Source organism: Branchiostoma floridae, chromosome 8 (genome assembly GCF_000003815.2).
Source record: "Branchiostoma floridae strain S238N-H82 chromosome 8, Bfl_VNyyK, whole genome shotgun sequence".
Classification (NCBI taxonomy): Eukaryota; Metazoa; Chordata; class Leptocardii; order Amphioxiformes; family Branchiostomatidae; genus Branchiostoma; species Branchiostoma floridae.
This window is the reverse complement of record NC_049986.1, coordinates 21,916,499-21,941,889: the sequence shown is the minus strand read 5'-3', so window position 1 is coordinate 21,941,889 and position 25,391 is coordinate 21,916,499. Positions and strand designations below refer to the sequence as shown.

Sequence of the window (25,391 nt, the reverse complement as noted above, 5' to 3'; positions counted from 1 at the left end):
TTCAATCTCTAGAACTTGATTAAAGAACACATAATTACTCCTGATCCTGGACATTTCAAGTGACATCCATCACTCTTCTTCAGCATCGCTAGAATGAACTGACAGGACAATTCAATACAAAGAAAAAAAGAAGTGTTCTAAGTGATGTACTTCTGATTAAACAGTTGTAACATCCAGTCACCAATGGAGATGTGAAGGGCATTTATCTTGTTCTCAGATAGCTAAATTAAGTAATGAACCTGTACAATACAGTACATGTATCTTACCTTAGCTAGCCTGGATACCAGACCCCAGCCTGATCTCCAATAAAATATCTATCATAGATATTTTTTGAGATCGGGCTTGGGTCTGGTATCCAGGATATACCTTACCCTTCTCTAGACCAAAACAAATTTTACCTGTTTGGTACTTTACCTAGTGTCCAGCTTGATCAAGAAACCATGCATGCATTACCTGTACATTACTTACCGGGTATCCAGACCAAGAAGCTATGCATATGTTAGTATTGTTACATATACGGTACTTACATTTACGTGGTATACAGACAAACAAATCATACCGATACAATACTTAGTTGGTAACAGACCAACATGCCATACACGTGTTACCTGTTCAGTACTGAGATGGTATACAGACCAGCAAGCCATGCAAATATTACTTAACAATGTCAGGTCCCACCTTGGAGTACAACACTGCAACAATCTGTTGTGGGACATCAGCTATCTATACATTAACAATTCCAGCCATTGCCTGACCAAATTAACATAAGTCTATAATTATAATTATAAAGTGCTGTTTCATCTGCACTTGGCATATGCAGGGCTCTAAATACCACCTGCATATGCAGGTTAGTGCAGGTGAAGTTGGAGCTATGCAGTTATTTCTGGTGTCTACCTGCACCTAACCCGCACTGGTCCATGTACTGGGTTTTATACATAAATGTCCTATGATGTAGGTGTATATATATATAAAAAAACGGGTTTGTTATCAGGCTGCATTGACTGTTACCATACATAAAGTATTTAAAAAATAGCATTAGTTCCTGAACCATTGAAGCAAGATCCATACTTCCTAAATTCAGTGGTGCAGGCAAAATTTGTCTGGTGCACAGGTAATTCTCAATGTTACCTGCACCAGTGCAGGTATGCAGTAAAAGGTATTTTGAGCCCTGGCATATGTAATGCTTCCTTCAGTCAATATTGACCATGGTAAATTAGATGCATCAATGTTTTGGATCAATGTTAATCACAGTTTGGATATTACCATAGGAGGGGCCAAGGTGGCCATGCAGTATAGCTGGCAGCTACAGTGACTATCAATGTCTTCTGTGCACTAGTAGAGATAAATACAAAAACAATTTATGCTGAAGTGGCCTTCTCTCTTAAACAGGAGGTGCTGCCCACCTCATTGCAATGCAAGATATCAATATTCAAGTACACTAGGATTTGAAGCCTGACCTACATGTATGTCAAGGATGTAGAGCTGTGTACAGGTACTATTACACAGGTTTATAAGGTAAAGGTTCGGATCTGAACATGTGCCTAAAAAGTTTGATCAACTATATGTAAGTTATAAAAATAGCCAACTGACTGTTATAGTAATGAACTGTCATCATTGTTTGATTCTTAATTTTCAACTGCAAGCTTATAACAATACAACCCACTACTGCATGTAGTTTGTTTAGGTACAGAACAGGTCCGGACCAGTACCTAGACTATGTTACCGGTACAGTTCAGACTATTCAGGTACGGGTATCTAGGTACACAGCCCTACAAGGAAGTTACAGCTATGACTGTTCTGACACTACTTCAATATTCCTTCTCACCACATGCAATCATAGAATCAATCAACTTTAGTACATTGTGGTACAATGTATTATACAAAAGTCAATTTTCCACCATTAAAAAAAAAAATTTCAACCATGATGTAAACCGTACAAAGCTGCTGCAAATATGAGGTAAATTGCAAAAAAAACAAAAACATTTTAAATATACTATGCTAATGTTTCAGTATGCCAACATCAATTCCATGGACAAAGAAGATGTCAAAATTAGACTCAAATAACAAAAATAATTTCTATTGTTCTATATTCAATACTCAATATCTGGTCATTTGCCTAACCTTCCTGGCCACTTAGATTTCATAATGAAGACCAATTTTTTGGCCAAAATGGGTTCCCATAGGATGTAATCTACATATGAACATGGCCTTAGTTCAGTTTCTAGAGGTGGCCTACACTAGCGTTGCATTGACTTGAGCAACACCAAATAATATAAAATAGAAAGATGGAAGCAGTTATTGTGTACCACAATGAGTTGCACTTTCAAACTGGTACAGTAGACTAATGTGGCACACTGATGTGCTAGTCGCTACATTGCTTTGAACCCAACATCAATGTTGCTGCTGACACTGACATGGCTGATCTATCATTTTAAGTTTGAGCCATTCCACAATTTAAACACACTGTTCAGAATTTCTTGCAAGTTTTGAGGACAGATAAATGTAATAGTGAAGAGGGGGAGGGGGAGATAGAATTTAAGAAATAAAGAGAGATACAGAGTATGCAGTATTGTATTTCATTTATGTCATGTATTATACAGTATATGATTACTATTAATTTGAAGGGCTCCCTTGGAAATCAGCTTCTCGAAAACTGAAGAGATGACCCTACAAGATAAATACATGTATATGCCATAAATTACTAGTAGTAGTGGTACTACTCTGTGTGGTGGACTCTTTAACATGACCGAGGTGTCTCTCTCTTCAAACACTGGGCCACCATTTAAGTTTTAACATCGGATTCCTATCATGATCAAAGGGATGTACCACAGTTACATGTAGGTACCAGTTTCCACCTAAGTGAAGTGAGGAAAGTAATGTCTAGTGCCTTTCCAATGGGCACAATATCAGTGGCATGTCACTCATGATGTCAGGGGATTCAAACCCAGGACCTCTGGGTTCTGGGTCAAACATCCTAAGTAGTAATTGTTATGCCAATATGACACCAAGGTCAGGTTGACACCACAGTTCATAGGATCAGGTTCAAGTCCGGACCTACTATAGTAGTACAGTAGCGCCATATCATATTTTGGAGAGCAAGACATGTGTACTAACTTATGTGTAGAGGTCTCTGTGTTGCAAGTTACCATCTGTATTATGTGTATGTTCAAATTGTACAATGGAAGAACATTTAAGTTATTTTCATTATCAACAACTAATAGGCAGATAGAAAACGAAGGCGTAACATTCATCGGTTAATTTTGTTTCATCATATTTATTTATTTATTTATACTTCCTTTTTTCTCCTTTGGCATGGCTGGGTGACTGTTTAATATTAGCGAACTCAGCAAACTATCTCCCTTAAATTTAAAAGACAGAATAAGATGAATAACTGATCTCTTTCCTGTCAGTTTTTCCTGCCCGGTGATACAAGAATTTTGTGACAGTCCAGGGCTCGAAATACTGGGTGCATGTGCACCCGGGTGCACCCAAAATTGGAGCTGTGCACCCAAATACATTTGTATTTCTTAGGTTCATGTATGTAAAGATATCAAAGTATACATCATATTCTTGAAATCTACGTGTTAGAAAGATAATAAAAATGTCTGTCATGGTACTTGTTTAAGAATTTTATAGCTTGTAACTAAGTTTTATTATTAGGTTATTACTTAAAATCAACTGGTGCACCCAAAATTTTTTTGGTGCAGCAGCACCCAATTTTTTAAGCTGGGTGCACTAGTGCACCTAATCCCAAAAATGAATTTCGAGCCCTGCAATCCTTGTACTGATACATACTGATAATTAACCAAGCATAATAGAAAGGGTACTGTTTTCAACTGGCGCTTGATTTTGGTAATGGCGCAGTCACATTTGGTGTAGGCCATTGTGCAATTTCAATGCCGTAGAATTTTCAACGGAACAGTCATGGTGCTCCAACGACCCATGCAGAGGTCAAGGGGTACATACAGTGTAGGTGTGGAGCGGTGAAAATTTTCATGCAGGCTATGACAGAAACAACAACTGACAAGGATCTAACAATCATTCTGGACATCCTTTGCTATCGGTAGCAAGATAGCAGCATTATTTTCACAACAGCCCTATCTATCCCTGACCAAGCATGTGTCAAGACAGGACCATTTTGAGTGCACGCGCGCGCGCAGTCAGCATCATGTAGTCTTCTTTTTGTTCCATAGAAATTCATCAGAGAACTAGGGGATATGCTCTTCCTGTTACTAGAGTTAATCACTAACTATCACCGGAAGTGGGTACCCAGTGGACATTGAAACTAGCCCATCGCTTGCTGCCTTGTCTTGATACGAAATGTGTACTACACACAGTTAGATCTGCTCTTCGTATTGCAGAAATCAAATATCATCCCTGAGTCATCACAATAGTGTTTCCCTTTGTTTGTTTGTTCCAGCTTTGTTGGAGAATCGCAGAACAAATCTTACTGTTACCCAATTTGTGTGCGCTTTGCCGGTGCAGAACCAACATCCCACCACATTATGGCAAAACACTGCGATTATGAAACTAAATTTTTTGAAGGTAAATTGTGCATTGTTTTGGGAAATATTTACAATTTTTATGGAGAGTTGCAGTAGGGCCCCACTACATAGGAGGGCTGAATCTGCAGCTGGTACACCAAAATGGCAGACTTCACTTGCGGTATGGTGGCCGTTTAGTTGCTAGGGGGAGGATTATGTGACTGAAAAAGCCCTATAAAATGGGGAGGTTGCTAGTACCTGCCGAGGTAGCCTGCACTGCCTAGCCTAGCACATCTTTTCTTGGAACCCCCTAAAGCACTAGTTAGCCATATGCATAAACTGGGAAAATATCTCAAAATGTGGACCAGAGAGCCAAGCAAATATCTAACTTCAGTGCCTTAACTTACTTACTTGTTACTTGAAAAGGTCTCCTCAGCATTTTGAGTGGCCTGCATCAAGAAGTCTACTAAATTAAACTGAATATTGAAGCATGCAAGACAAATTTTGTCAAATACCTTATAACTGGTCTGGTTACTCTGGTCCCGGTAGAACAAAGGAACATTTTAGCCATGGTCTGAAAACCGCCTTACTAGTAGTATACTTTACCTTTGGACAAAGAACCTTCTTTCCAGGGAAGTCCGTTCGACTGCCGACCGGATAACGCCAGGGATGGACGCCAGGCTGGATACCGGGCTATCGCTACGAAAAGGCCGCCATTTTGATCATGCTGATCAGCTGGTCTGCTCGACTCCCATCACGCATTGCGCGGCAGCTCCCTCTTAATCTACCACCGACAACTCTCGTTAATGACAGCGATCTGGAACATTGGATCGTAATCTATACCCGACACTATCGCCTAATAATTTCCCATTTTTAACGACAAGAAACGCTAATGACAACAGAATGGGGTGAGCAAGATCTGTAGCTTGGCCAACATGGCGACTGGAGCCGGATCTCATCTGAAACAAAGGGAGGCAGAGGATGGACAGGATTCTCCCCGTACCCACAAATGCAACTATTGCGACAAGGAGTTTCGCTTCAAAAGTGGGCTCATTGGACACCTGCGAACCCACACTGGCGAGAGACCATACCAGTGTGGCGAATGTGGAAAACGGTTTAGTCACCTATCTCATCTGAAGGGCCACATGAGAACTCACACCGGTGAGAAACCGTACCGATGTCAGGAGTGCAGCATGCAGTTCCGTGGGTTGAGCGATCTAAAAGTACATGTGCGAACCCACACTGGTGAGAAACCGTATAAGTGTGAACACTGCAATAAATGCTTCAGCAAGTCAACAAATTTGAAGACTCACATGCAGACGCACACGGGGGAAAATCCGTACAAGTGTGAGGAGTGCAGCAAACAGTTCACTACACTGTCAAATCTAAAGAAACACATTCGTACTCACACAGGTGAGAAACCGTATAGTTGTGAAGAGTGCAGCAAGCATTTTAGTGATCTGTCTAGTCTAAAGAGACACATGCGGACTCACACAGCGGAAAAACCATACAGGTGTGAGGAGTGCAGCAAGCAATTCTCTACGCTGTCAGATCTAAAGAGGCACATGCGAACTCACACAGGTGAGAAGCCGTACACGTGTGAGGCATGCAGCAAGCAGTTCAGTGACCAGGGAAATCTGAAGAAACACATGCGGACTCACTGACAACAAACCGTACAGGTGTAAACAATGCAACAGAAGCTTTCGTCACGTAGACTTCGTGCGCACATGCAGACTCACATCGGTGAAAGTCTTTGAATAAATATTGTTACACAGTCAAAAAAAAGGCCAAAAAAAGTTTGCCACTTCTTTACAAAGCCAAAGGTGCCCAATATATGATTTACCGTTTTAATTCAGCACTGTACTCACTGCATGTCTCCACTGTAAAAAAATAACTCTAACCGAATTACATCATCAGTGATGAGTACTATTGTCTCGTCACGTACTTGATTAGAAATAGAAGCGTTGTTGAAAAAAAAACGGCTATAGAATGTTTGGACACTAGTGACAGAAAGACGGCGAAATGTCGCTGGACATAGCTTTCTGCCATCGCACTTAGTTTTTTCTATGTTTTACTTACTCAAGTTCTTTTTGACATTAAATACGTCACTTTAATCACTGTAAAATGTAAATACATTAGATCCTTGCCATTTGGAATACGTGCTATTTGTATAGATGTTGCTATAATGCTATCGATTGTTTGCCTTCATGATATGCTGTAAGATATTGAAGATTAGTTAAGTTTTCGCACTCCGTTTCCTTAATAAACTAAAATGCGAATGTTTTGTCATCTTTAATGTTATATGTTATCTTTTCCCTCGCCACAAAACCTGTATGTTTTTCCTGCAAATCATCTCATATAAATAACATTTGTTTTATAGTCAAAGAAAAACTACCGAACCTGTTTTATGCACCCACAGCGGACAACGTCACCAAGGAGAATCTCATGACCTGCTGACCGAGAACTAAATCTAGCGACAAAGTAGATGCTCAATGTGGAAAGTTGGAACAATAGCGACAGTAAATTATTAAAAGTGAACACGACGCCGTTCGGATCACGTATAGGCGTCTAGTCTGTCTTCTATAGCACAGTAGTCCATTTGGCTCTATCTGTTTGAGTTACTGGAGTTCTGATTGTCACTTTATATACATCGCTGTATGTATACAAGAATCGTCAGCGTTTAGAATTAGTTGAAGCTGCATGTGGGCTGCTAGAGATTTGTTAAATTTCCGCAATCAAGTTTCGTGAATAAATCAAAACACATTATTGTCGTTAACGTTCATTATCTTGTTGAAGTGCGCGTTTTATTGTAGAATCTTGTCACATGTAACAGACTAGTAAGACCAAGCTCCACATATCACTGGGAAAATGGTAGAAATTGTTCAAATAGACAGGAAATGCGTTTGCTGGCCTCAAAGTGCCTACCTCACCTTTGTCGCTATGCTATAGTCGTCAATTTTTAGTTTCAATGAGGGTAATTATATATGTAAACTTTGACCTCTCATCAACGGAAATACTGACCCTTGACCTAACTTGCCGGCCAGTTTCAACGGGGGACGGACATGATCATTCCTCTTCATCTGGCACGTTTTTGAAGAGGATTCAACGCTTTATTGGCTCAACAACTATCCTCAAACATTGTTAAGACCTTTGTCTGATGTTGTCTTGTTTCCCCTCATGCAAATCAGCACATGTAAAACCATTGTACTTTCATTAGTTTCGCTGCCAAGTACAACCTGCCGAACCGGTTTTACCCGCCATCCAGTCACTATATACTAGCCACTCTGTTTGTATCTACTCTGAAGCCGTGAGGATCTGTGTCGACGCGAAGACATCGCGTAGTAGTTTGGAGCATCAGCGTATCTCGGTAAGTACTCAGAGCATGGTTTCCTCATTATGTTTACCTTCACAGAAGGTACACATATTGTTTTTGCTCAGACGTTCTTTTTTTCCGCGCACCTCAAAAACATGAATATCTCCGAAAGTAGAGCTTGGATTAACTTGAAAGCCAGAGTTATCTGGTAGGCCTGTACATAACGCACTGCACCGTGGTCATTCGGGCCCACATAGACCCAAAATAATGATTTTATGGAGCAAAAAAGGGTGAAAAAAATAGCAATTTTAACACAAAATCGAACTTTAGAACACCTCTGGAATCTTGGAACGTTGTTCGAAACAAGGTCAACGACCGCCGCAGCTATCGAACAAGCCGCCGCGCCAGCAGAAGGAAATATAATACCCCAAAAGTATCGAAATGTGTGCAGGGATAGGTCACTAATTGTATGAATATATATCAAGTCAAGATTAAGTGTCTGTTGGGCATATTATTTTTGATTTTGTTTAAGTTCAGTAACCTGAACGAGCCAGTTGTACCTTATCTCTAAGCTATCCAAACATTGATATGATTCTATGTTGTGTTCGAGTTACGTCAAATCGACAACGCACACGGTGTCGTACATTGTATGCCAGCACTAGTCTTTTGATTCAACTGTTTTTACAAGGTTACATGCTCACGCACTAATTTGTAAACAAACGCATACCGTCGACAGAGAGAATACGGATTGGTGTATAGTTAACGTTAACCAAATTTTGAGTAAACAAGAAAAATTGTGCACAAAAAACATGCTCTACGTTACACGCAAGGTCACTGCGTATTGGCGGCTTTTACGCACGAAGATCGTCATCCAAACTGAAAGATTTACATTTGACACATATTAGGTATGCAAAACACAAACGAGGGACTTGAGGATTTTATTTCGCAAGTAAACTGACCTGAACAAGCAAGATAAACCGCAACGTGGAACGCCCTCCATCCCCATCGCACGTCGTCATAATTTCCGTTCACCATGTTCATCATGCAGTAACGTTACCACAGCGCTGGGTTGGTCCCGATTCACAAGTGAAGCACGAAACGGAGTCACGGTAAAGTACATTTAACCTACATACAGCTTTATACGCGTCGGGAGAGTTTACAAGTTCGTGGCCTTCACAGCACAAGTTTAACTGTTAGCACAAAATGGGACTGTTTACGCCGCTTGTTGCATTCCAAGGTCGGTGAAGCCATGCCAACGTTCACGATCTGTTACTTCGTACCTCAATGACAGTAAAAACTTCATTTCACGCCAACGGCTTCGAAGTATGAACGCGCAAAATTCTACATCTTTGTCACAACAACGAACAATATTCCCGCCCATGGCAACACCGGAAACTAGATATGATGACCTTTGCCGTCTGATCGGCACCGCATTTGATCTCAAAGTACGCGGCAAATGCCTTGTTATTCCAGTCAGTTCAGTGCAAAGTCACGATATACTTTGAACCACATTTGTTTTTTACTCCGCTAGTTGCTAGTGTTTTACACGGTTTATTTTTGGACAGGCAAGGAGAAATTACTTTCAATGGTGTACGTGTTATGATGCATTCAGTGATTTACATATTCTCAGATCGAACCGCTGCCTGTCAATCAAGTTGCGAACTTGGGAATCTAAGGTTTCATACAGACATGTTTGCTACATGAATATCCGTCGCATGCCGGCTTGTGTATCGTTAGCCGGCCACCGGGGATTTTCCAAAAGTTTATACGTCGTGCCTCAAACCAAAGGGGTTTTAAGCCTCATCTGTAAAACAATTAAATTTGCATGGCGATTTTTTAGTAGGTAAAAATGTAAGATGTGCCACAACGTAGCGACCATGCTTCGAACGTAACGTGTTAACCATTTTTAAAGCTCAAATTTCCTTGGCGACGCAAAACTTGGCTATTGTACACAACGACAGCTCTGTGCAGAAATTTATACTCAGTGATTTTTTTAACCTCCTTGCTCCGTCAAAATCTTACAAGCAGTTAGTAAAAAGATCATGATCAAAAGCAAACTTATTTTTCACGGTTTATGTAAGGCCCCGCCTTTACATAAAATGCATTGCAAGCTGGTGAGGTCTGAGCCCTTGTCGTCAACTATATTGAAAGTATCTTTGACATTTGAATTTACATATTCATCTTCTTTTTTAAATTGGACTTCTGTACGTATGTGGTAGCAATAACTGACAGTTAATCGGGGGGGGGGGGTAATAACAAAAAAAGTCAGCAATATGCGACTGACCCTGGCAGTAGGGGAGGGGGATTTTCCTACATACATATGCTGGCGGGTTCGACCGGTCGCTTCTCTCTAGCCGCCGGCAGGCGTTAGGAACTACATTGTGCATCATCTAAACCAGTACCGTCTGCAAACACCCGCTGATTTTCTGTAGTATTTTTGCAAAATAATTGTCTACATTTATGCACCCATTTTGACGGCACCGACAATGACGGAAAGGACAAAATCTAACTTATACACGTGTATTCAACTTCCACTGAACTTCGCCGCGCGCGCTCTGCACCAAATCGGAGCACGGGACTAAGGCCACACCAAGTACATTTTATGGATGACATCAGCGTGTACATTAAATTTCGCCTGATTTCAGGAAAAAAAGAATTTTTGCATTTTGCCACCTTAGCGGCAAAATGCCTTGTGGCCAGAGTAGTCGACGTTAGAATGAACGGACCTGTTCAATCTATGCCGAACATTCGTATACCTGTTAAAACTGATGTTTCTTCAGCATGTTCGCTCTAGCGCAGTGGAGGGAATTTTTTAATTGTCTTTTTTTTTCTTTTTTACATCCATTAAAGTATTAATTTGTACATCCATTGAAATACTAATTAACAATACGTTTGTACAGAACATTAAAACTGACCTTTGCACCTGTTCTACTTCTGCATTTTTTCGATGTTGGGATATTTGAATGAACGAACCGTGAGACGTGCGATACTCTGCTTATATGTCGTTCTAACTTTCCATAAAATGCCCATACAACATCTATATCACAGAATTACACAAGAACAAACTGATTTTCTCGAAAATAACTGCATACTGTATGACAAAAAGTTTCACTAAACAAATTCATTTTCATATTTCTGGACATAAAGTCATTTGCATATTTGTGAATCTCTCCATGTGCCCATACCAGGTTTAGTTACTCTGTTCTATTATATGACGTTCTAATAACTAGAAAAAAAAACGTTCACACACCTTTGCAAAATGCCAGCTTTTTAAAAGCACTTGTTTCCTTCTGCAGGGATGGTCAACATGACGATAAAATACCAAGAAGAGCAAATATGTTGTGTTGTAGGCTTATAGTTGTACTTGTAGAAGGGACACTTCTAAGGTACCCGAGACTGTAGTTGTAGAAATGAAACTTATTGGATAGTGTGGTTACCAACTTTGTTGGTGATGCCAGTCTACCACACTAGTGTCACTTTTACTACACCAGTACATGTCTTAAATACAGGAATGAATGCCTTCTTGGCTCTGATACCACGTTTTGTCCCTTTATTTCTTTTTACAACAGTCATCACAACTTTATGGTGCCTATTTTTGAAAATGATGCCACCTTTTTTTCACCCATTTTTTTCGCCCTATCGCACTATTTTTGCAATCTGCAGAGGATGTCATCCATAAAATTTACATGCTGTGGCCTAAAGGTGGGCTACCACTGCACTCGCGTCACGATTGCGTCGCTTCGGGGTTCGTTCATTGTGTCAATGTTGTGTTATTTTCGCCGATTTTCTGTTGCGCTCCCACTGACATGCGTCACTGTTGCGTTTCTAGACTACATTGACAGGTTATCGGAAGTCGCAGCGTTGTCAATGTATGAAAAATCATTGTATAATGATGAAAATGTCTAACAATGAGATTTATAATGAAATAATTTCCCTTGTGATGATGCTTATGCTTATGAATGTTATATGATAACCTTGAAAGACTTTTACAGTAAAAGAAGTAACCCAAATGAATAGACACGAACCATATACCAAATTTGACTCCATCGCTTATGTGTTTTGCAACAAGTACGTGTAATGGTGTGTGTTAATTTGCATATTTCACAAATGAAAAATCTTGATATTTCCTACGTTTTAATAGGAAATAGACAAAATATAACCGTTATACTGTTGAAGGCATGTTGGCGTCACTGTTGTGTCACTGTTGTGTTACTCTTGGGTCACTGTTGTAACTGAAAAATTGTTGTAAAATGATATCCAAAATGTATCCAAAATAGCTTTTCAATAATAAAATGATGTTTACTTTTGATACTTGGTGCAAAATAGACAAAATATAACCTTGATACTGTTGAAGGCATGTTGGCGTCACTGTTGTTTCACTGTTGTGTTCTCTTGGGTCACTGTTGTGTCACCCTTGGGTCACTCTTGGGGCATCTTGCCACTTGCGTTATGTTTTAACTTCCAAAAAACGTCGCGCTTGCTTGTGTCACCTCTAGGTTTGCTTGTGTCACCCCTATGTTCGCTCGCGTCACCTATAGGTGCCGCGGGGTTACGTCTGCGTTGTCGAACCCGGAAGCGACGCAAGCGTGACGCGAGTGCAGTGGGAGCCCACCTTAATGGATTTCAAAGCTTTTTTTAAACATTTGAATACATATCGTTGAAGGAAACCAATTTTTTCCATGGCTCTCTCCCCAATTTCCATGTAGAAATGTTAGGCTAGACCATGTGAAGGTAAACATTCTGTATTTGCTTGCAAATGTTACCTTTCTAGTTGGTCTCCTGTCTTTATCCATCGGACTAAGACTTGGGCATGTTGCCTAATATTCTATCTACGTGCAACAAAGTAACAGGATCGGTTACGTCAGACTTTGAAAACCTTTTTTTCCCTATTTGTCCCAGTTTTTGTCAAAGCTTGCGAATATTGGAGAACGATTCTCTGTCCGAGAGTATTGAGCATGTCGCTTTTGTTTGGCGCACACACCGCCCCATGGGAGAAGAGCGTTATGCAGTTTCTGACCCTTTGACTCGAAACCTATTGTTTGACCCAAGCAAATAATGCAGAGCCCGAACGGTCTGATTGTTCTCTTTTAGTGGCTGTGGTCGCAGATGGAAGTGGTAGAAAAAACGCGTAGTTTTAAACACTTTAATATTTCTCCATTGATGTCGTTACATTATTTCGGCTACGCTTTATCGTGTGTCTTGAGCAGTCAAATGTGTGAGATGTGCGGATGCACCGCTCGTTCCCTACTTACAATACTGAATGGAATTCAAATATCTGGTACCATTTCAATAGGTTGTGGGTTGGTTTGGGCTCACACTGGTGAAAAGCCATACAAGTGTGATGAGTGCAGCAAACTGTTCGCTTCATTTCCAAATCTTAAGAGGCACATGCGCACCCACACGGGGGAGAAACCGTACAAGTGTGAGGAGTGCAGCAAGCAGTTTAGTTACCTGAGTGATCTGAAGAGCCACATGCGCATGCACACCGGTGAGAGACCGTACAAATGCGAAGCATGCAGCAAGCAATTCCGTGAGCTGGGTCATCTCAAAAACCACATGCGGACCCACACTGGTGAGAAACCGTACAGGTGTGAGGAGTGCAGCAAGCTGTTCAGCGACCCGAGTCATCTAAAAAGACACATCCGGACACACACTGGTTCGAAACCGTACAGGTGTGATGAGTACGGCAGGTAGTTTTCCGGGCTGTGAAGTCTAAAAACGCGCATGAGTTTTCACACAGGTGAGAAACTGTACGTGTGCACATGTAAAAGCTACAAAAAAGTTTCTCTGGCGCCTATCTGGAGAGTCACATGTGGATTCACACCTGGACATGTGCGAACACGTGCGAACTCAAGTTGGTGGAACGTGGAAACCTATCAATGCCTGATGGTCCTACATACATGTGGAAAGTCATGCAGTGACAACTAAAGTCACATTTCTTCAGCATTGTAAAATAGTGTAGACGTACGCGTGGACAATCGTCAACGCTCCAACGTACCTACGCGTATTTATATGCGTATTGTGGGTACGTTACAGGCATTATGATTACCTATGTTGTAGTTAAACGATGTGTATATTTTGTCATTATGCTATTTGTGTTACTTGTTTGTGTACGTGTTCTATGATTCCACTATAATATCAAGAATAACGGGAACCGAATTACAGCACAGTCAACATTGTGGTCGCATGTCCCATAGTGGATTACAACTAGAAGTGTAAAAAAAAAAGAATGGTTGCATGTTTGCACAGGAGTGACATAGAAACGGAAAAACACTGTCCATTTTATGTAAAGGTGTTATGGTCTATAGCTTTCTACCAAGACACTTCGCTGTAAGTACATAGATCTACTGTAGGTCGTAAGCGTTTGGAATTTGTTATGGAAACATGTTAGTTGTAGATGTTGCTAGCTATTGTTTCATAGTCTGATCCTAGAGATGTTATACTTATGGCATCTCAGTTTCTTCAATAAACTTAGACACGATATACTTTAATGTCTGTCTTGTCATTTGTTTTCTTCAGGAACCTGTATAATTTTTCTCTTTGAAAACCAACATGTATCAATTTTTTTCATAATCAAAGCTACCAAACCGGTCTTATGCACCCACTTGAGAAAAACGAATGTCAGTGGGCGCTGTCTGAAATGTCGGACCGTTTACAAATGTATCCAGTTGCAGGACTCGATGCTTTTCTATTGAGGATCTCATTAACTGGATGTCTAACCTTCAGCGACGGAAAGAAGTAAATGCAGGGATTGACAAAGTAGATACTCAATGTGAACCTTTATCATTGCTGTCAGCCAAGTCATCCTCCTTTTCCCGAACAGTATTGTCTACCCCCCCCCCCCCCCCACCCCCCCACAACAAGTACTCGACTTTGGTCAAATGAGAAATAACATACCAGAGCCGACCAACAAGTACAATAGACGACTTTGAGGATATCCCTGGTAATGTAGCTATGCTATAGTCGGCCAACTTTTGTTTCGCGAGGGTTAGCAGGTATATACGCTTTGACCTCTCACCACCGGAAATACTGACCCTTGAACCAGCTTGCCCGCCATTGTCAACAGCGACACGAAGATCAATTCTTTCCACCTAAGACAATTTTTAAGCCAATTCAACGTTTTATTGACACAACAACTATCCCCAAGCACTGGTAAGACCTTTGTCTCATGTTGTCTTAGGTTTTCCTCAATGCAAATTAGCACAATTTAACACCAGAGTACTTCCATTTGTTTCGCTGTCAAGTACAACCTGCGGAACCGGTTTTATTCCCCAACCCAGTCATTATATAAATGTGTCACTGACCACTCTGTCAGTACCGACTCTGAAGCCGTGAGGATCTGGGTCACCGTGAAAACATCGTGCATTACTTTGGAGCTGACCTCAGCGTATTTCGGTAAGTGCTGACTATGCATATTTTGATTTCCTGTATTTATCTAAGACTACGGTCATGTGACATCTGTAGTAGACAATCAAAGTAAACATCGCTGCCCGGGGTTAGTCACACAACATTATACCGAGGGTATTTAGTTTCTGATTATGAAAGTTGATGGTGGTTAACGTTGCAAAATAACATGGAAACCGTCATATCCTTTGTGTAATGTTCTGTAATCAAATATTACCTTCTAGACCTATCTAGACCTGTTTAATCGGTACGAAAAAACCCCCACCTCCAACTGGCTATTGTGCTAAATGTGTTCGCTTCAGCGTCTAGTTTTGCATGGTTTCACAATGTTCCCATGAAATCCAGTATAGAACTTTTATTCTAAAACATCTCCTCATCTAGCTGGCAGACAGTCCAGGATTTGATCTGTTTTAGAATGTATTGATCGGGGTCCGTCCACCATTCAAACTGCTGTACAGGTCACAGTGGAAGCACTTTGATTTTCAACTTTTACACTGGGTAACAAAAACAGCAGTTTATTGTCATTGTTAACCACTTTTTAGTCGCCCTGTCCTGTCTTCTAGTTGTATAGCTTTTGTATAGTGCTGGGAAAGAGCATTTATTTACGTTTATATTTCGACTCGAAAGCTACGTACATTGGCATGTCCCTCTCCCTATGCAAATCGGGGGTGTCTATTCCTTTTTGTTTTGTTATCAAAAACAACGTTCTAAACCTGTTGTACCGCTCCGCAAACACCTCGATAGGCTCTACGAGAAACTCCGGGAACACCGCGGAACAGAAACGTTGGTAATCGAGTTTGACAACTTGATGAACAGAGGCTGTATTGAGCGTGCCTTACTCTAAGGTGGAGTCTTCTGGACGGAGTCCAAGGCCGCTAACTAAGTACTAGTAATCTGATCCCGCGTTCCAACTACCCCGTGTAAGTATCTTATGTTCAGTTTTACGAACATGGAGAAGTAAAATAATCTGTTCCGGAATATTTTTCAGTAGACAGACTGAAATTTTGTACTGTATATTGTCCCATTGTGTTAATTAGTTGTTTTCTTTCTCATTATTCTTACAGGATCTGGAATTTGACCATCATGACATCTATAGGCGGATCTCATCTGAAACAAGGGGAGGGAGAGGATGGACAGGATTCTCCCCGTACCCACAAGTGCAGCTATTGCGACAAGGAGTTTCGCTTCAAAAGCGATCTCAATGGACACCTGCGAACTCACACTGGTGAGAGACCATACCAGTGTGGTGAATGCGGGAAACGGTTTAGTCATCTATCTCATCTGAAGGAACACATGAGAACTCACACCGGTGAGAAACCGTACCAATGTCAGGAGTGCAGCAGGCAGTTCAGTAGGTTGAGCGATCTGAGGGTACATGCGCGAACTCACACCGGTGAAAAACCGTACAAATGTGAACATTGCAACAAAGGCTTCAGTCAGTCAACTCATCTGAACACTCACATGCGGACTCACACAAGGGAAAACATGTACAGATGCGAGGAGTGTAGCAAACAGTTCACTACATTGTCAAATCTAAAGAGTCACATGCGGACTCACACTGGCGAAAAGCCGTACACGTGTGAACATTGCAACAAAGGCTTCAGTCGGTCATCTCATCTGCAGAGACACGTGCGGACTCACACAGGGGAAAACCCGTACAGATGTGAGGAGTGCAGCAAGCGGTTTAATACTGTCTCTAATCTAAAGAGGCACATGCGAACTCACACAGGTGAGAAACCGTACAGGTGTGATGAGTGCAGCAAGCAGTTCACTACGCTGACAAACCTAAAGAGTCACATGCGGACTCACACTGGAGAAAAGCGTACAATTGCGAAGTGTGCAGCCAACAGTTCACACGGTTGTCCAGTTTGAAAAGGCATACGCAGACGCACACTGTTAATAGAAAAGCTGTGTAACATATGCGGCAGAAAGTTATGGTTCAATAATGTAGAAGCTCTTCTGACTTGAGAAGGGTGGTATAAATCCTGTGATGGATTGGAACGTAAAAAACGATCGTAACTGTGAATGCTTTCTAACTAGATTATAGCAACAGTGCAGTTGGTTAGAATTAGAAGTGTTGTGTAAAAAGAACTACTGTTGGTTGTTTGAACAGTAGTTATGGTAAGACGGTAAGACATCGTTCGCTTGATGTAAATGTGCCATCGTCGAAAGCTTGTGATATGCCATACCAGTTAGTTCAGTATTTTTTTTGTTTGTATTAGTTACTGAAGCTTTTATTGTCACTTGATAAGTCACTAGTCGCTGTCAAAACACCAGATCCTTAACGTTTGGACTTAGCTATGGAAACATGTTAGTTATGAAAGTTGAACTATTGTTTTTGTTCATAATGTGATGTAAACTGCTAGAGTTTTCGTGCATATAATTTTACTCAATAAACTAAGACACATAATGTTTTGTTGTCTTTCTTATTGAACATTATATGTTGTCTTTGTTTAGCTACATTCCCAATGCAAACCAGCACCTGTAACAATTTTGTTTCGTAAAACCGGTAATGCAGTCGATCTATGAAAACGTTATGCACCGATGATAGCCAATGTTGTCTCAAACGTCTGTTTGCAACACTTTAGTCTCCAGTTGCTTTTTTCATTTAGGGTCTCATTTAATTGATTTACGGAAGTAATAGTCTTTATACTCATTGAAACGGTCTGCATTTTTACATTCTGAAATGAACAAGAAAAGATGCATAATGACGTCTTTGTTCTTCGTTATGTTTTGTGAGTCTGCCATTCCAGGATTGGCCTCTACAGCCACACCAGGCGCGAAATCCCTTGTCTTATGAGACACGTAGGCAGAAGGATGCCTACAACCAGCAAACTGAGTCCTACGCACACGCACAATCTCTAAATTACATAATTATGTCGCTAAAAACAATCATATTATGGCACCCGGTGATGTTTGTAAATGTTCCTAAAGTTTTGTTTTATTGCTTTTAAATATATCACTAAAGATATACAATAATCGTAAGTGATTAGAATAGGTTGCAAATGTAGGTTAATTGAGATTTCTTATGAGTTCCATAATCCAGCTTTGTAAGTAGACTAAATCACGGTATTTTTGTTCACATTTGTTATCACTGTTAGCCAAGTTATCCTCGGGTCTCCTTTTCCCGTACAGTGTTGCCCCATGCAAGTCAGAGTAGATATGGCAGCCACTACCAGTCTCCACAAGTCACAGGAAAACTATTGGCCAAATGGGCAAATGACATACTAGAACCGGCCAAAAAGTACAGTACACGTCTTTGACGATGTCCCTGGCATTGCAGCTATGCTACAGTCGGCAACTTTCGTTTCACGAGGGTAATCAGGTATATCAACTTTGACCTTTCACCACCGGAAATGCTGACCCCTGGTTTAGCTTGCCTGCCATTTTCAACAGCGACAGGCAAATCAGTTCTCTTCTTCTAAGACGATTTTCAATGTGAGTCAGCGCTTTATTGTCTCAACACCTATTCCTAAGCACTGGTAAGACCTTTGCCTCCTGTTGTCTGGTTTTCCCTTATGCAAGTTTGCACATGTAACATCAGGGCAAGTTCTGTCTACGTTTTTACACGCCGATGTCTGTCCGTCAAATGTGACGAGCGTGGGTCTTTGAACCGAATCCAAGCATATATGATCGGTAAAGATTTGAAGTTGCAGACATGAAAAAATGATACAGGAAGTGTTTAGTTAAAACGCAGCTTTTATTGCAAAATATATACAAGTAACAACTAGATAATAACTTGTTATTTGTGTACAACTGATAATTTCATATGTCGATACGTTGTCTTGGTGCGCTGTGATGCAGTCTGCTCCAGCGGTTTCGGGGGGAAGCCCCCGCTGTGAACTGGCGCGGCTCGCCGCGTTTGTCCCAGATACTGGCTCGGAAGGGTTGTAAAACGATAATCCCGGCCAAATTTAGCCAATTTTCACGTTGGAGGTAAGTGGATACTAGGAGGAGCAGAAACACGTGTCTGAAAAGATCGCTCCTCCCGCTGCCTTTGACCGGTGCGTTCTGCAGCAGATCTTCGCTGTGGCCAATAACTAATCTGCCGGCTAAACTCCTTCCCATTTGCCACAGCAAGATCTGCTTGGAGATTACACATGAGAACTCACACCGGTGAAAAACCGCACAAGTGTGAACACTGCCACAAAGGCTTCAGTCAGTCAAGTGATCTAAAGAAACATGTGCGGACTCACACGGGTGAGAAACCGTACAGGTGCGAGGAGTGCAGCAAGCAGTTCACTACACTGTCAGAACTAAAGAGGCACATGCGAACTCACACAGGTGAGAAACCGTACACATGTGAACACTGCCACAAAGGCTTCAGTCAGTCAAGTGATCTAAAGAGACATGTGCGGACTCACACAGGCGAGAAACCGTTCAAGTGCGAGGAGTGCAGTAAACGGTTCACTGCATTGTCAAGTCTAAAGAGTCACGTGCGAACTCACACGGGTGAGAAACCGTACAGATGTGAGCATTGCAACAAAGGCTTCCGTCATTCAGCTCATCTGAAGACTCACATGCGGACTTATACAGGGGAAACCCCGTACAGGTGTGAGGAATGCAGCAAACAGTTTACTACGCTGTCACATTTGAAGAGGCACATGCGGACTCACACAGGTGGGAAGTCGTACAGGTGTGAGGAGTGCAACAAGCAGTTCAGTCAGCTACCACATCTAAAGACCCACATGCGTACTCACACGGGTGAAAAGCCTTACATGTGCGAGGCATGCAGCAAGCATTTTACTCAGTTGCCACATCTTAAGAGCCATATGCGGACTCACACTGGTGAAAAAGTGTGAGGAGTGCAGCATACACTCACAGTATGTTTAATTGTCGAATCTCAGGAGGCATATACATGTATGTAGAATCACTCTGGTAATGACTCTGGTAGTGTCTGTATTTTACATACGTCCAAATTCTAAGGCTAGTGCTCTTTTTGTGAACATGTTGTCTAATCGCCAAAAAGTAGTTACTCAAGCAACTGGATATGATTTTGGAAACGGTCAGACGTTTCGGATAGTATTCACTATCCTTCGTCAGTGACACTGAAGTGATCTGGAAGAACTGATCTTTTACACCCGAACTATGAATGAAGACAATTTTAGATGTCCAATCGGAGACATGGTAAGACAAATGTTGTCTGTTGTACATGTTGTCTAATCTTTCGTTATGCAAACCATCACAAGGGACGTTGTTTAAATTATGTCCTCTCCTTTCTTCAGCATGCATTCGGGTAAAACCCACCAAACCGGTTTTGCTCACCCAATCAGCCACTATATAAACTCGTCCTGACCGCTCTGATTCTCTCAGTACCGACTCTGAAGCCGCGAGGATCTGTGTCACATTGTAAAACATACTGCAGTACTTTGAAGCATTGATCAGCGTATCACGGTATACCGGTAAGTACCGACTGTGGTTTTGCTTTCTTGTATTTACCTATGGCTAGACTACTACTCTTCAATTTCGAGGTTAGGCAGGTAGATTAGAACATCTATTACCTCTACACAACACCTTCAACTAGTAACTAGTATTGCATAAGCATGTCTGTGTCAGTGTTTGGACGTCTGGAAAATCAGAAGTCAAATAATATAAATTTCTCCTCAAAAATAAAAAAAAAATATACATATGTATGTAATCACATGTTTGGGTGTATTTTTAGTGGACAGGCAAGAATTTTTATCTTGTTTCTTTTTCTCACAATTCTTTGGAGGATCTCAAGTTTGACCAACATTCAGGTACATTTTAGTAGACAAGCTAGAATTTCAAATTTCTATCTTGTTCCATCGTGTTAATAAGTTTTTTTTCTCCCACAGTTCTTGCAGGATCTGGAGTTGGACGAATATGGCGACTGCGATTGAATCTCATCTGACACAAGTGGCGGTAGAGGATGGACAGGATTCTCCCCGTACCCACAAGTGCAGCCATTGCGACAAGGAGTTTCGTTTCCAAAGTAAGCTCAACCTGCACCTGCGAACTCACACGGGTGAGAGACCATACCAGTGTGGCGAATGCGGGAAGCGGTTTACCCAACTGGCAAATCTGAAGACACACATGCGGACTCACACAGAGGAGAGGCCATACTGTTGTGAGGAATGCGGTCGACAGTTTGGTCACATTGGCGCTTTAAGGACGCATACTAGAACTCACACCGGTGAGAGGCTATACTTATGTGGTGAATGTAACAGTCATTTTATTACGCTGTGCGATCTAAAGGCACATATGCGGACTCACACTGGTGAAAAACCATACAAGTGTAAACATTGCAACAAAGGTTTCAGTCAGGCAAGTAGTCTGAAGAGACACGTGCGGACTCACACAGGGGAAAGGCCGTACATGTGTGAGGAGTGCAGCAAGCAGTTTACTACGCTGTCAAGTTTACAGAGGCACAGGCGGACTCACACTGGAGAGAAACCATACATGTGTGAGGAGTGCGGCAAGCAGTTCAGGCAGCTGGGTACTCTAAAAGATCACAAGAGGATTCATACAGGTGAGAAACCGTACAGGTGTGAGAAATGCAACAAGGGTTTTCGTCAGTCAAGTAACTTGCGTGTCCACATGCAAGCTCACACTGGTGAATGTCTGTCAATGCCTGTGTAAACATGTGGCGCAATATGAGACATAGGTGATGAAAAGAATAGGGTGCAAACTCTTTTTAACAGTGATGTTACTGTGCAACTTTTTCTTACCTATGTTACTGAACATGAACAGATTTTGATTCAATAATAAAGTTATTAAAGTGTGCACTTTATGAGCCCCCACTGAAAGAGTAACGATAGCTTTATAGAGAAACTGTAATTGGATTTCGTCGTAGAAACCACCATTGAATCATATGATCCGTACTTTAGTGATTGTAAATGTTCATTAAACGTTATGTAACAGTAGCAACAGTTACTGTGTTTAGTCCACTCAAGCTGCCAAAGGTCTAATTTTCACTTTATATCTGACTGACTAAATATTATACCTAAGCGCTTAGTATCAGTTATGGCAAAAATTTTACTGTTTATGCATTAATGTGTTGCTAAATATTATTTGCCTATACTAGTGTGCAGTAGGCTGCTAGAGGTTTTAAAATTTCCGTCTCCCGGTTTCGTCAATAAATTAAAAAAAGACATTGCCAACTCACACTGGTGAGAAACCGCATAGGTGCGAGGAGTGTAGCAAGCAGTTCACCACGCTGTCAGATCTAAAGAGGCACATGCGGACCCACACTGGCGAGAAACCGTATAAATGCGAGGCATGCAGCAAACAATTCAGTGTTCTGGATCATCTGAAGAGACCGGACCCACATCGGCGAAACACCCTGATGTATGTAATCTGAATACGCCGAACGGACTCACACCGGAGAGAAACCGTACAAGTGTGAGGAGTGCAGCAAGCAGTTTACACACTTGTTCACTTTGAAAAGACATATGCAGACTTAGCCTGGAATCCAGCCGTATTGTGCTTTGGTCGCTCCCCTGAGGTACGCTTCCTGCCAATACGACTGGTGTTCGTTACCATTCGAACGATCGGCATTTCAATATTCGCACACTTTATGTGCGCGATTTCTGATTGGCTGTTAGCACCACCAAGATGGAAATCGAACACAAACAATCATGTTTACAGTTTGTAATCGAACGGAACACTACTTCTATCTTTCGACTCATTAGTGACGTAAGGGCCGATTGTTCCAATCCTAACGAAGGCCAGACGTGTTCGCAAGGAAGCAGAGCGACCAAAGCACAACACGGCTGGATTCCAGGCTAATGCAGACTCACTCTGTTCAGAGAAATGTGTAAAATATTTAGTTAACTGTGTCATGATCATATGACCCGTAGAGGATTGGAAATTACAAAACGACTGTAAACACTTGATGCTGTATATAACTTTTTTTACCGTATTGTACCATAGTGGTCACTGTCGTCGCATGCCTGTAGTAGGTTAGAACTAGAATTGTTGCGTAAAATAAACTGTGGGTTGCTTGAAGACAAATAATAGTTGGGTGGTAAGACATCGTTCGCTTAATGTAAATGTGCCATCGTGTATAGATTGTGATATGTCATAGCACTTAGTTAAGTATTTTTCTGTTTTAGTTACTGAAGCTTTTATTGTCATTTTATAATTCACTAGTCGATGTTAATACACCAGATCCTTACCGTTTGGACTTAGCAATAGAAACATGTTAGTTATGGAAGTTGCTAACTATTCTTTTTGTTCATAATGTGCTGTAAGCTGTCAGAGTTTTCGTGCATCTAATTTTACTCAATAAACTAAGACACGTAATGTTTTGTTGTCTTTCTTGTTGAACATTATTTGTTGTTCTTGTTACTAGTATCATTATTAGCTGTCTTTGTTTAGCTACACTCAAAATGCAAACCAGCACCTGTAACATTTGTTTCATAATGAAGTAAAACCTACCGAACCCGGGTTTTATGCAGTCACTCCAGATGAACGTTATGCATCGATGATCATGACACCTGCTATGGAGGCTAGTTTGTTTCACGTAAAGGCGTCTAGTCCGTCTTCTATAGCAGTAGTCGATTGGGCTCTATCTGTATGAGTTACTGGAGTTCTGATTGTCACTTTATATACGTCGCTGTAGATATACAAGAATCGGCAGCGTTTATAATCAGTTGAAGCTGCATGAGGGCTGCTACTCGCTATACGGCATCATTTGTTGTCAGTTGTAACAAAGAACACTAACATTATAGTGTTACTTTCTCTGTGTTGTAACGTGTTCCATATTCCGTTAATGAGCTAGAAGTAGTGTGGATGTTTGAGATGGTTAGACAACGTCCATAATGTAGCGCTTAGTTATAGTTTTGTTTTCTTCGCTTCAGTTGCTTATTGTCACGTTATATGTGACTTATGACTGTAGATGTACCTAAGCAAGTGCTATCAGTTGGAGCATGTCAGTGCAGTCTGCATCAATATGTTTCTACATTTATTGTTACTAAGTGCACTGTAGTGTGCTAGAGTTTGAAGAATGTCCATAATCCTGAGTATCTTTAATAAACTAAAACACGACATTAACCCGTTGTGTCGTTGTTGCCAAGTTGTGCCTTTTCCAAAGAATATCTGATTTCTCCTAATCCAAATCAGCACATGTAACTCTCTACCAGGATTCACATGCCGAGAAAAATAGTACATATTGGCAAAGTAGATAAATAACATGTCATAGAAGTTAACCGGCCAAAAACAGTACAGTTAGCGACATCCCTGGCTACGTCACAGGCGATTTACATTTCACTTTGTTCACCAGGTATGCAAACTTTGACCTCCCATCACCGGAAATTCTGACCTTTGATTCGGCTTGTCCGCCATTTTCGAAAGCGACAGGAAGATCGTTTCTCTTCATCCAACACGATTTAAAGCCGACTGAACGCTTTATGGATTGAACAGCTATACCCCCACACTGTGTTTTGTTGTCTGGTTTACCGTTATGCAAATCAACACATGTGAAATGGTGTTTTCCTTTGTGCCCTTTGTTTCCAATGGACCTTTCCTGTCGAACACCGTAAGCCCCGCCCCCTGTTCGATTTCGAACACCTCGGGCAAAACTAGCGAAACTCGGGCAGAAATGGCGGCGAATGACGGGCCGCGGCCTGCAGGGAGAAACGGTGATTCGGCCTTCATGCAGCCAGATGACGTAACTAAGGCAGCTAAATAGAGATGTTACACATAGTCCACATCGTCGTAAGTCTGAAAAGTCCTGTTGGTGGCAGAACGCGCAAAGGCTGTTTGCAGTGGGGCCTTAGTTTACGCTCCATGCGGAAACACGACTTACGGCACCGCCTAAAGTTGCAATCGACTGGAAAGTAAAATAAGTCGTGACAAGCACAAATGCGTCTGTTTAACGTTGCAATTGTTTCTGCTGCATCCTCTTTGATACCTGTGCTGCATGCTCCACAGCTGTATCGGTGCAGAAATTGCAGTTAAATCCAAGCCTAGAGCTCGAAAACTTGGGGGAGGGGGAGGGGCAAATTGAGTTACATATTCCAACATGCAGAAGATCACTGTGACATTAATATAAGCACGTGAACGAACAATAACCACGTAGACGTAGACGTAAACAGTGGTGATAATTTACATAAGAGCAGGAGAATGAATATGCGAGTGAAATAAAAGAAAATCTTTTGCTGTATACGTACTTTGGGCATCTAATGAATGGCGTTACTTTCACTGATTACATAACGCTCTAGAGGGCG

At 41.4% G+C, this 25,391-nt stretch overlaps 6 protein-coding genes across 7 annotated transcripts in view; 5 read left to right on the top strand and 1 right to left on the bottom strand.

Annotated features, from left to right (window-relative positions):
• LOC118421949 (zinc finger protein 208-like) overlaps window positions 1-25,391 on the bottom strand; it is a 516,296-nt gene that overhangs the window by 348,350 nt on the left and 142,555 nt on the right. The window lies entirely within an intron of this gene.
• Window positions 1-25,391, top strand: part of LOC118421010 (zinc finger protein 239-like) — a 63,967-nt gene that overhangs the window by 12,267 nt on the left and 26,309 nt on the right. The window lies entirely within an intron of this gene.
• Window positions 5,401-7,250, top strand: LOC118421029 (zinc finger protein 436-like). The gene has a single exon (XM_035828172.1). The coding sequence runs from the start codon at window positions 5,420-5,422 to the stop codon at window positions 6,146-6,148; it is 729 nt and encodes a 242-aa protein (XP_035684065.1). The 5' UTR covers window positions 5,401-5,419; the 3' UTR covers window positions 6,149-7,250.
• Window positions 7,607-23,909, top strand: LOC118421024 (zinc finger protein 239-like). Of its 2 annotated transcripts, none has more exons than XM_035828168.1 (3): window positions 7,607-7,851; window positions 20,427-20,603; window positions 21,018-23,909. In XM_035828168.1, the coding sequence occupies exon 3, from the start codon at window positions 21,046-21,048 to the stop codon at window positions 21,799-21,801; it is 756 nt and encodes a 251-aa protein (XP_035684061.1). In that variant the 5' UTR covers window positions 7,607-7,851; window positions 20,427-20,603; window positions 21,018-21,045; the 3' UTR covers window positions 21,802-23,909. The 2 variants fall into 2 exon arrangements, with proteins under 2 accessions (XP_035684061.1, XP_035684060.1); XM_035828167.1 differs by lacking the exon at window positions 7,607-7,851 and adding an exon at window positions 18,542-18,683.
• On the top strand, window positions 13,018-14,280 carry LOC118421942 (zinc finger protein 723-like). The gene has a single exon (XM_035829445.1). It carries the CDS (start codon window positions 13,018-13,020, stop codon window positions 13,489-13,491), a length of 474 nt encoding a protein of 157 aa, XP_035685338.1. The 3' UTR covers window positions 13,492-14,280.
• On the top strand, window positions 14,800-20,223 carry LOC118421941 (zinc finger protein 420-like). Its single transcript, XM_035829444.1, has 4 exons — window positions 14,800-15,192; window positions 15,946-16,121; window positions 16,266-17,067; window positions 19,254-20,223. The coding sequence occupies exons 3-4, from the start codon at window positions 16,285-16,287 to the stop codon at window positions 20,001-20,003; spliced, it is 1,533 nt and encodes a 510-aa protein (XP_035685337.1). The 5' UTR covers window positions 14,800-15,192; window positions 15,946-16,121; window positions 16,266-16,284; the 3' UTR covers window positions 20,004-20,223.

What these genes read in the sequence shown, in the direction of transcription:
- LOC118421029 (XM_035828172.1), top strand. Translation starts at nt 5,420, where the DNA reads ATGGCGACTGGAGCCGGATCTCATCTGAAACAAAGGGAGGCAGAGGAT.
- LOC118421942 (XM_035829445.1), top strand. Translation starts at nt 13,018, where the DNA reads ATGTGCGGATGCACCGCTCGTTCCCTACTTACAATACTGAATGGAATT.
- LOC118421941 (XM_035829444.1), top strand. Translation starts at nt 16,285, where the DNA reads ATGACATCTATAGGCGGATCTCATCTGAAACAAGGGGAGGGAGAGGAT. An exon ending in ACAGTTCACACGGTTGTCCA is followed by an intron (nt 17,068 to 19,253) that starts GTTTGAAAAGGC and finishes CTAATCTGCCGG; the next exon opens with CTAAACTCCTTCCCATTTGC.
- LOC118421024 (XM_035828168.1), top strand. Translation starts at nt 21,046, where the DNA reads ATGGCGACTGCGATTGAATCTCATCTGACACAAGTGGCGGTAGAGGAT.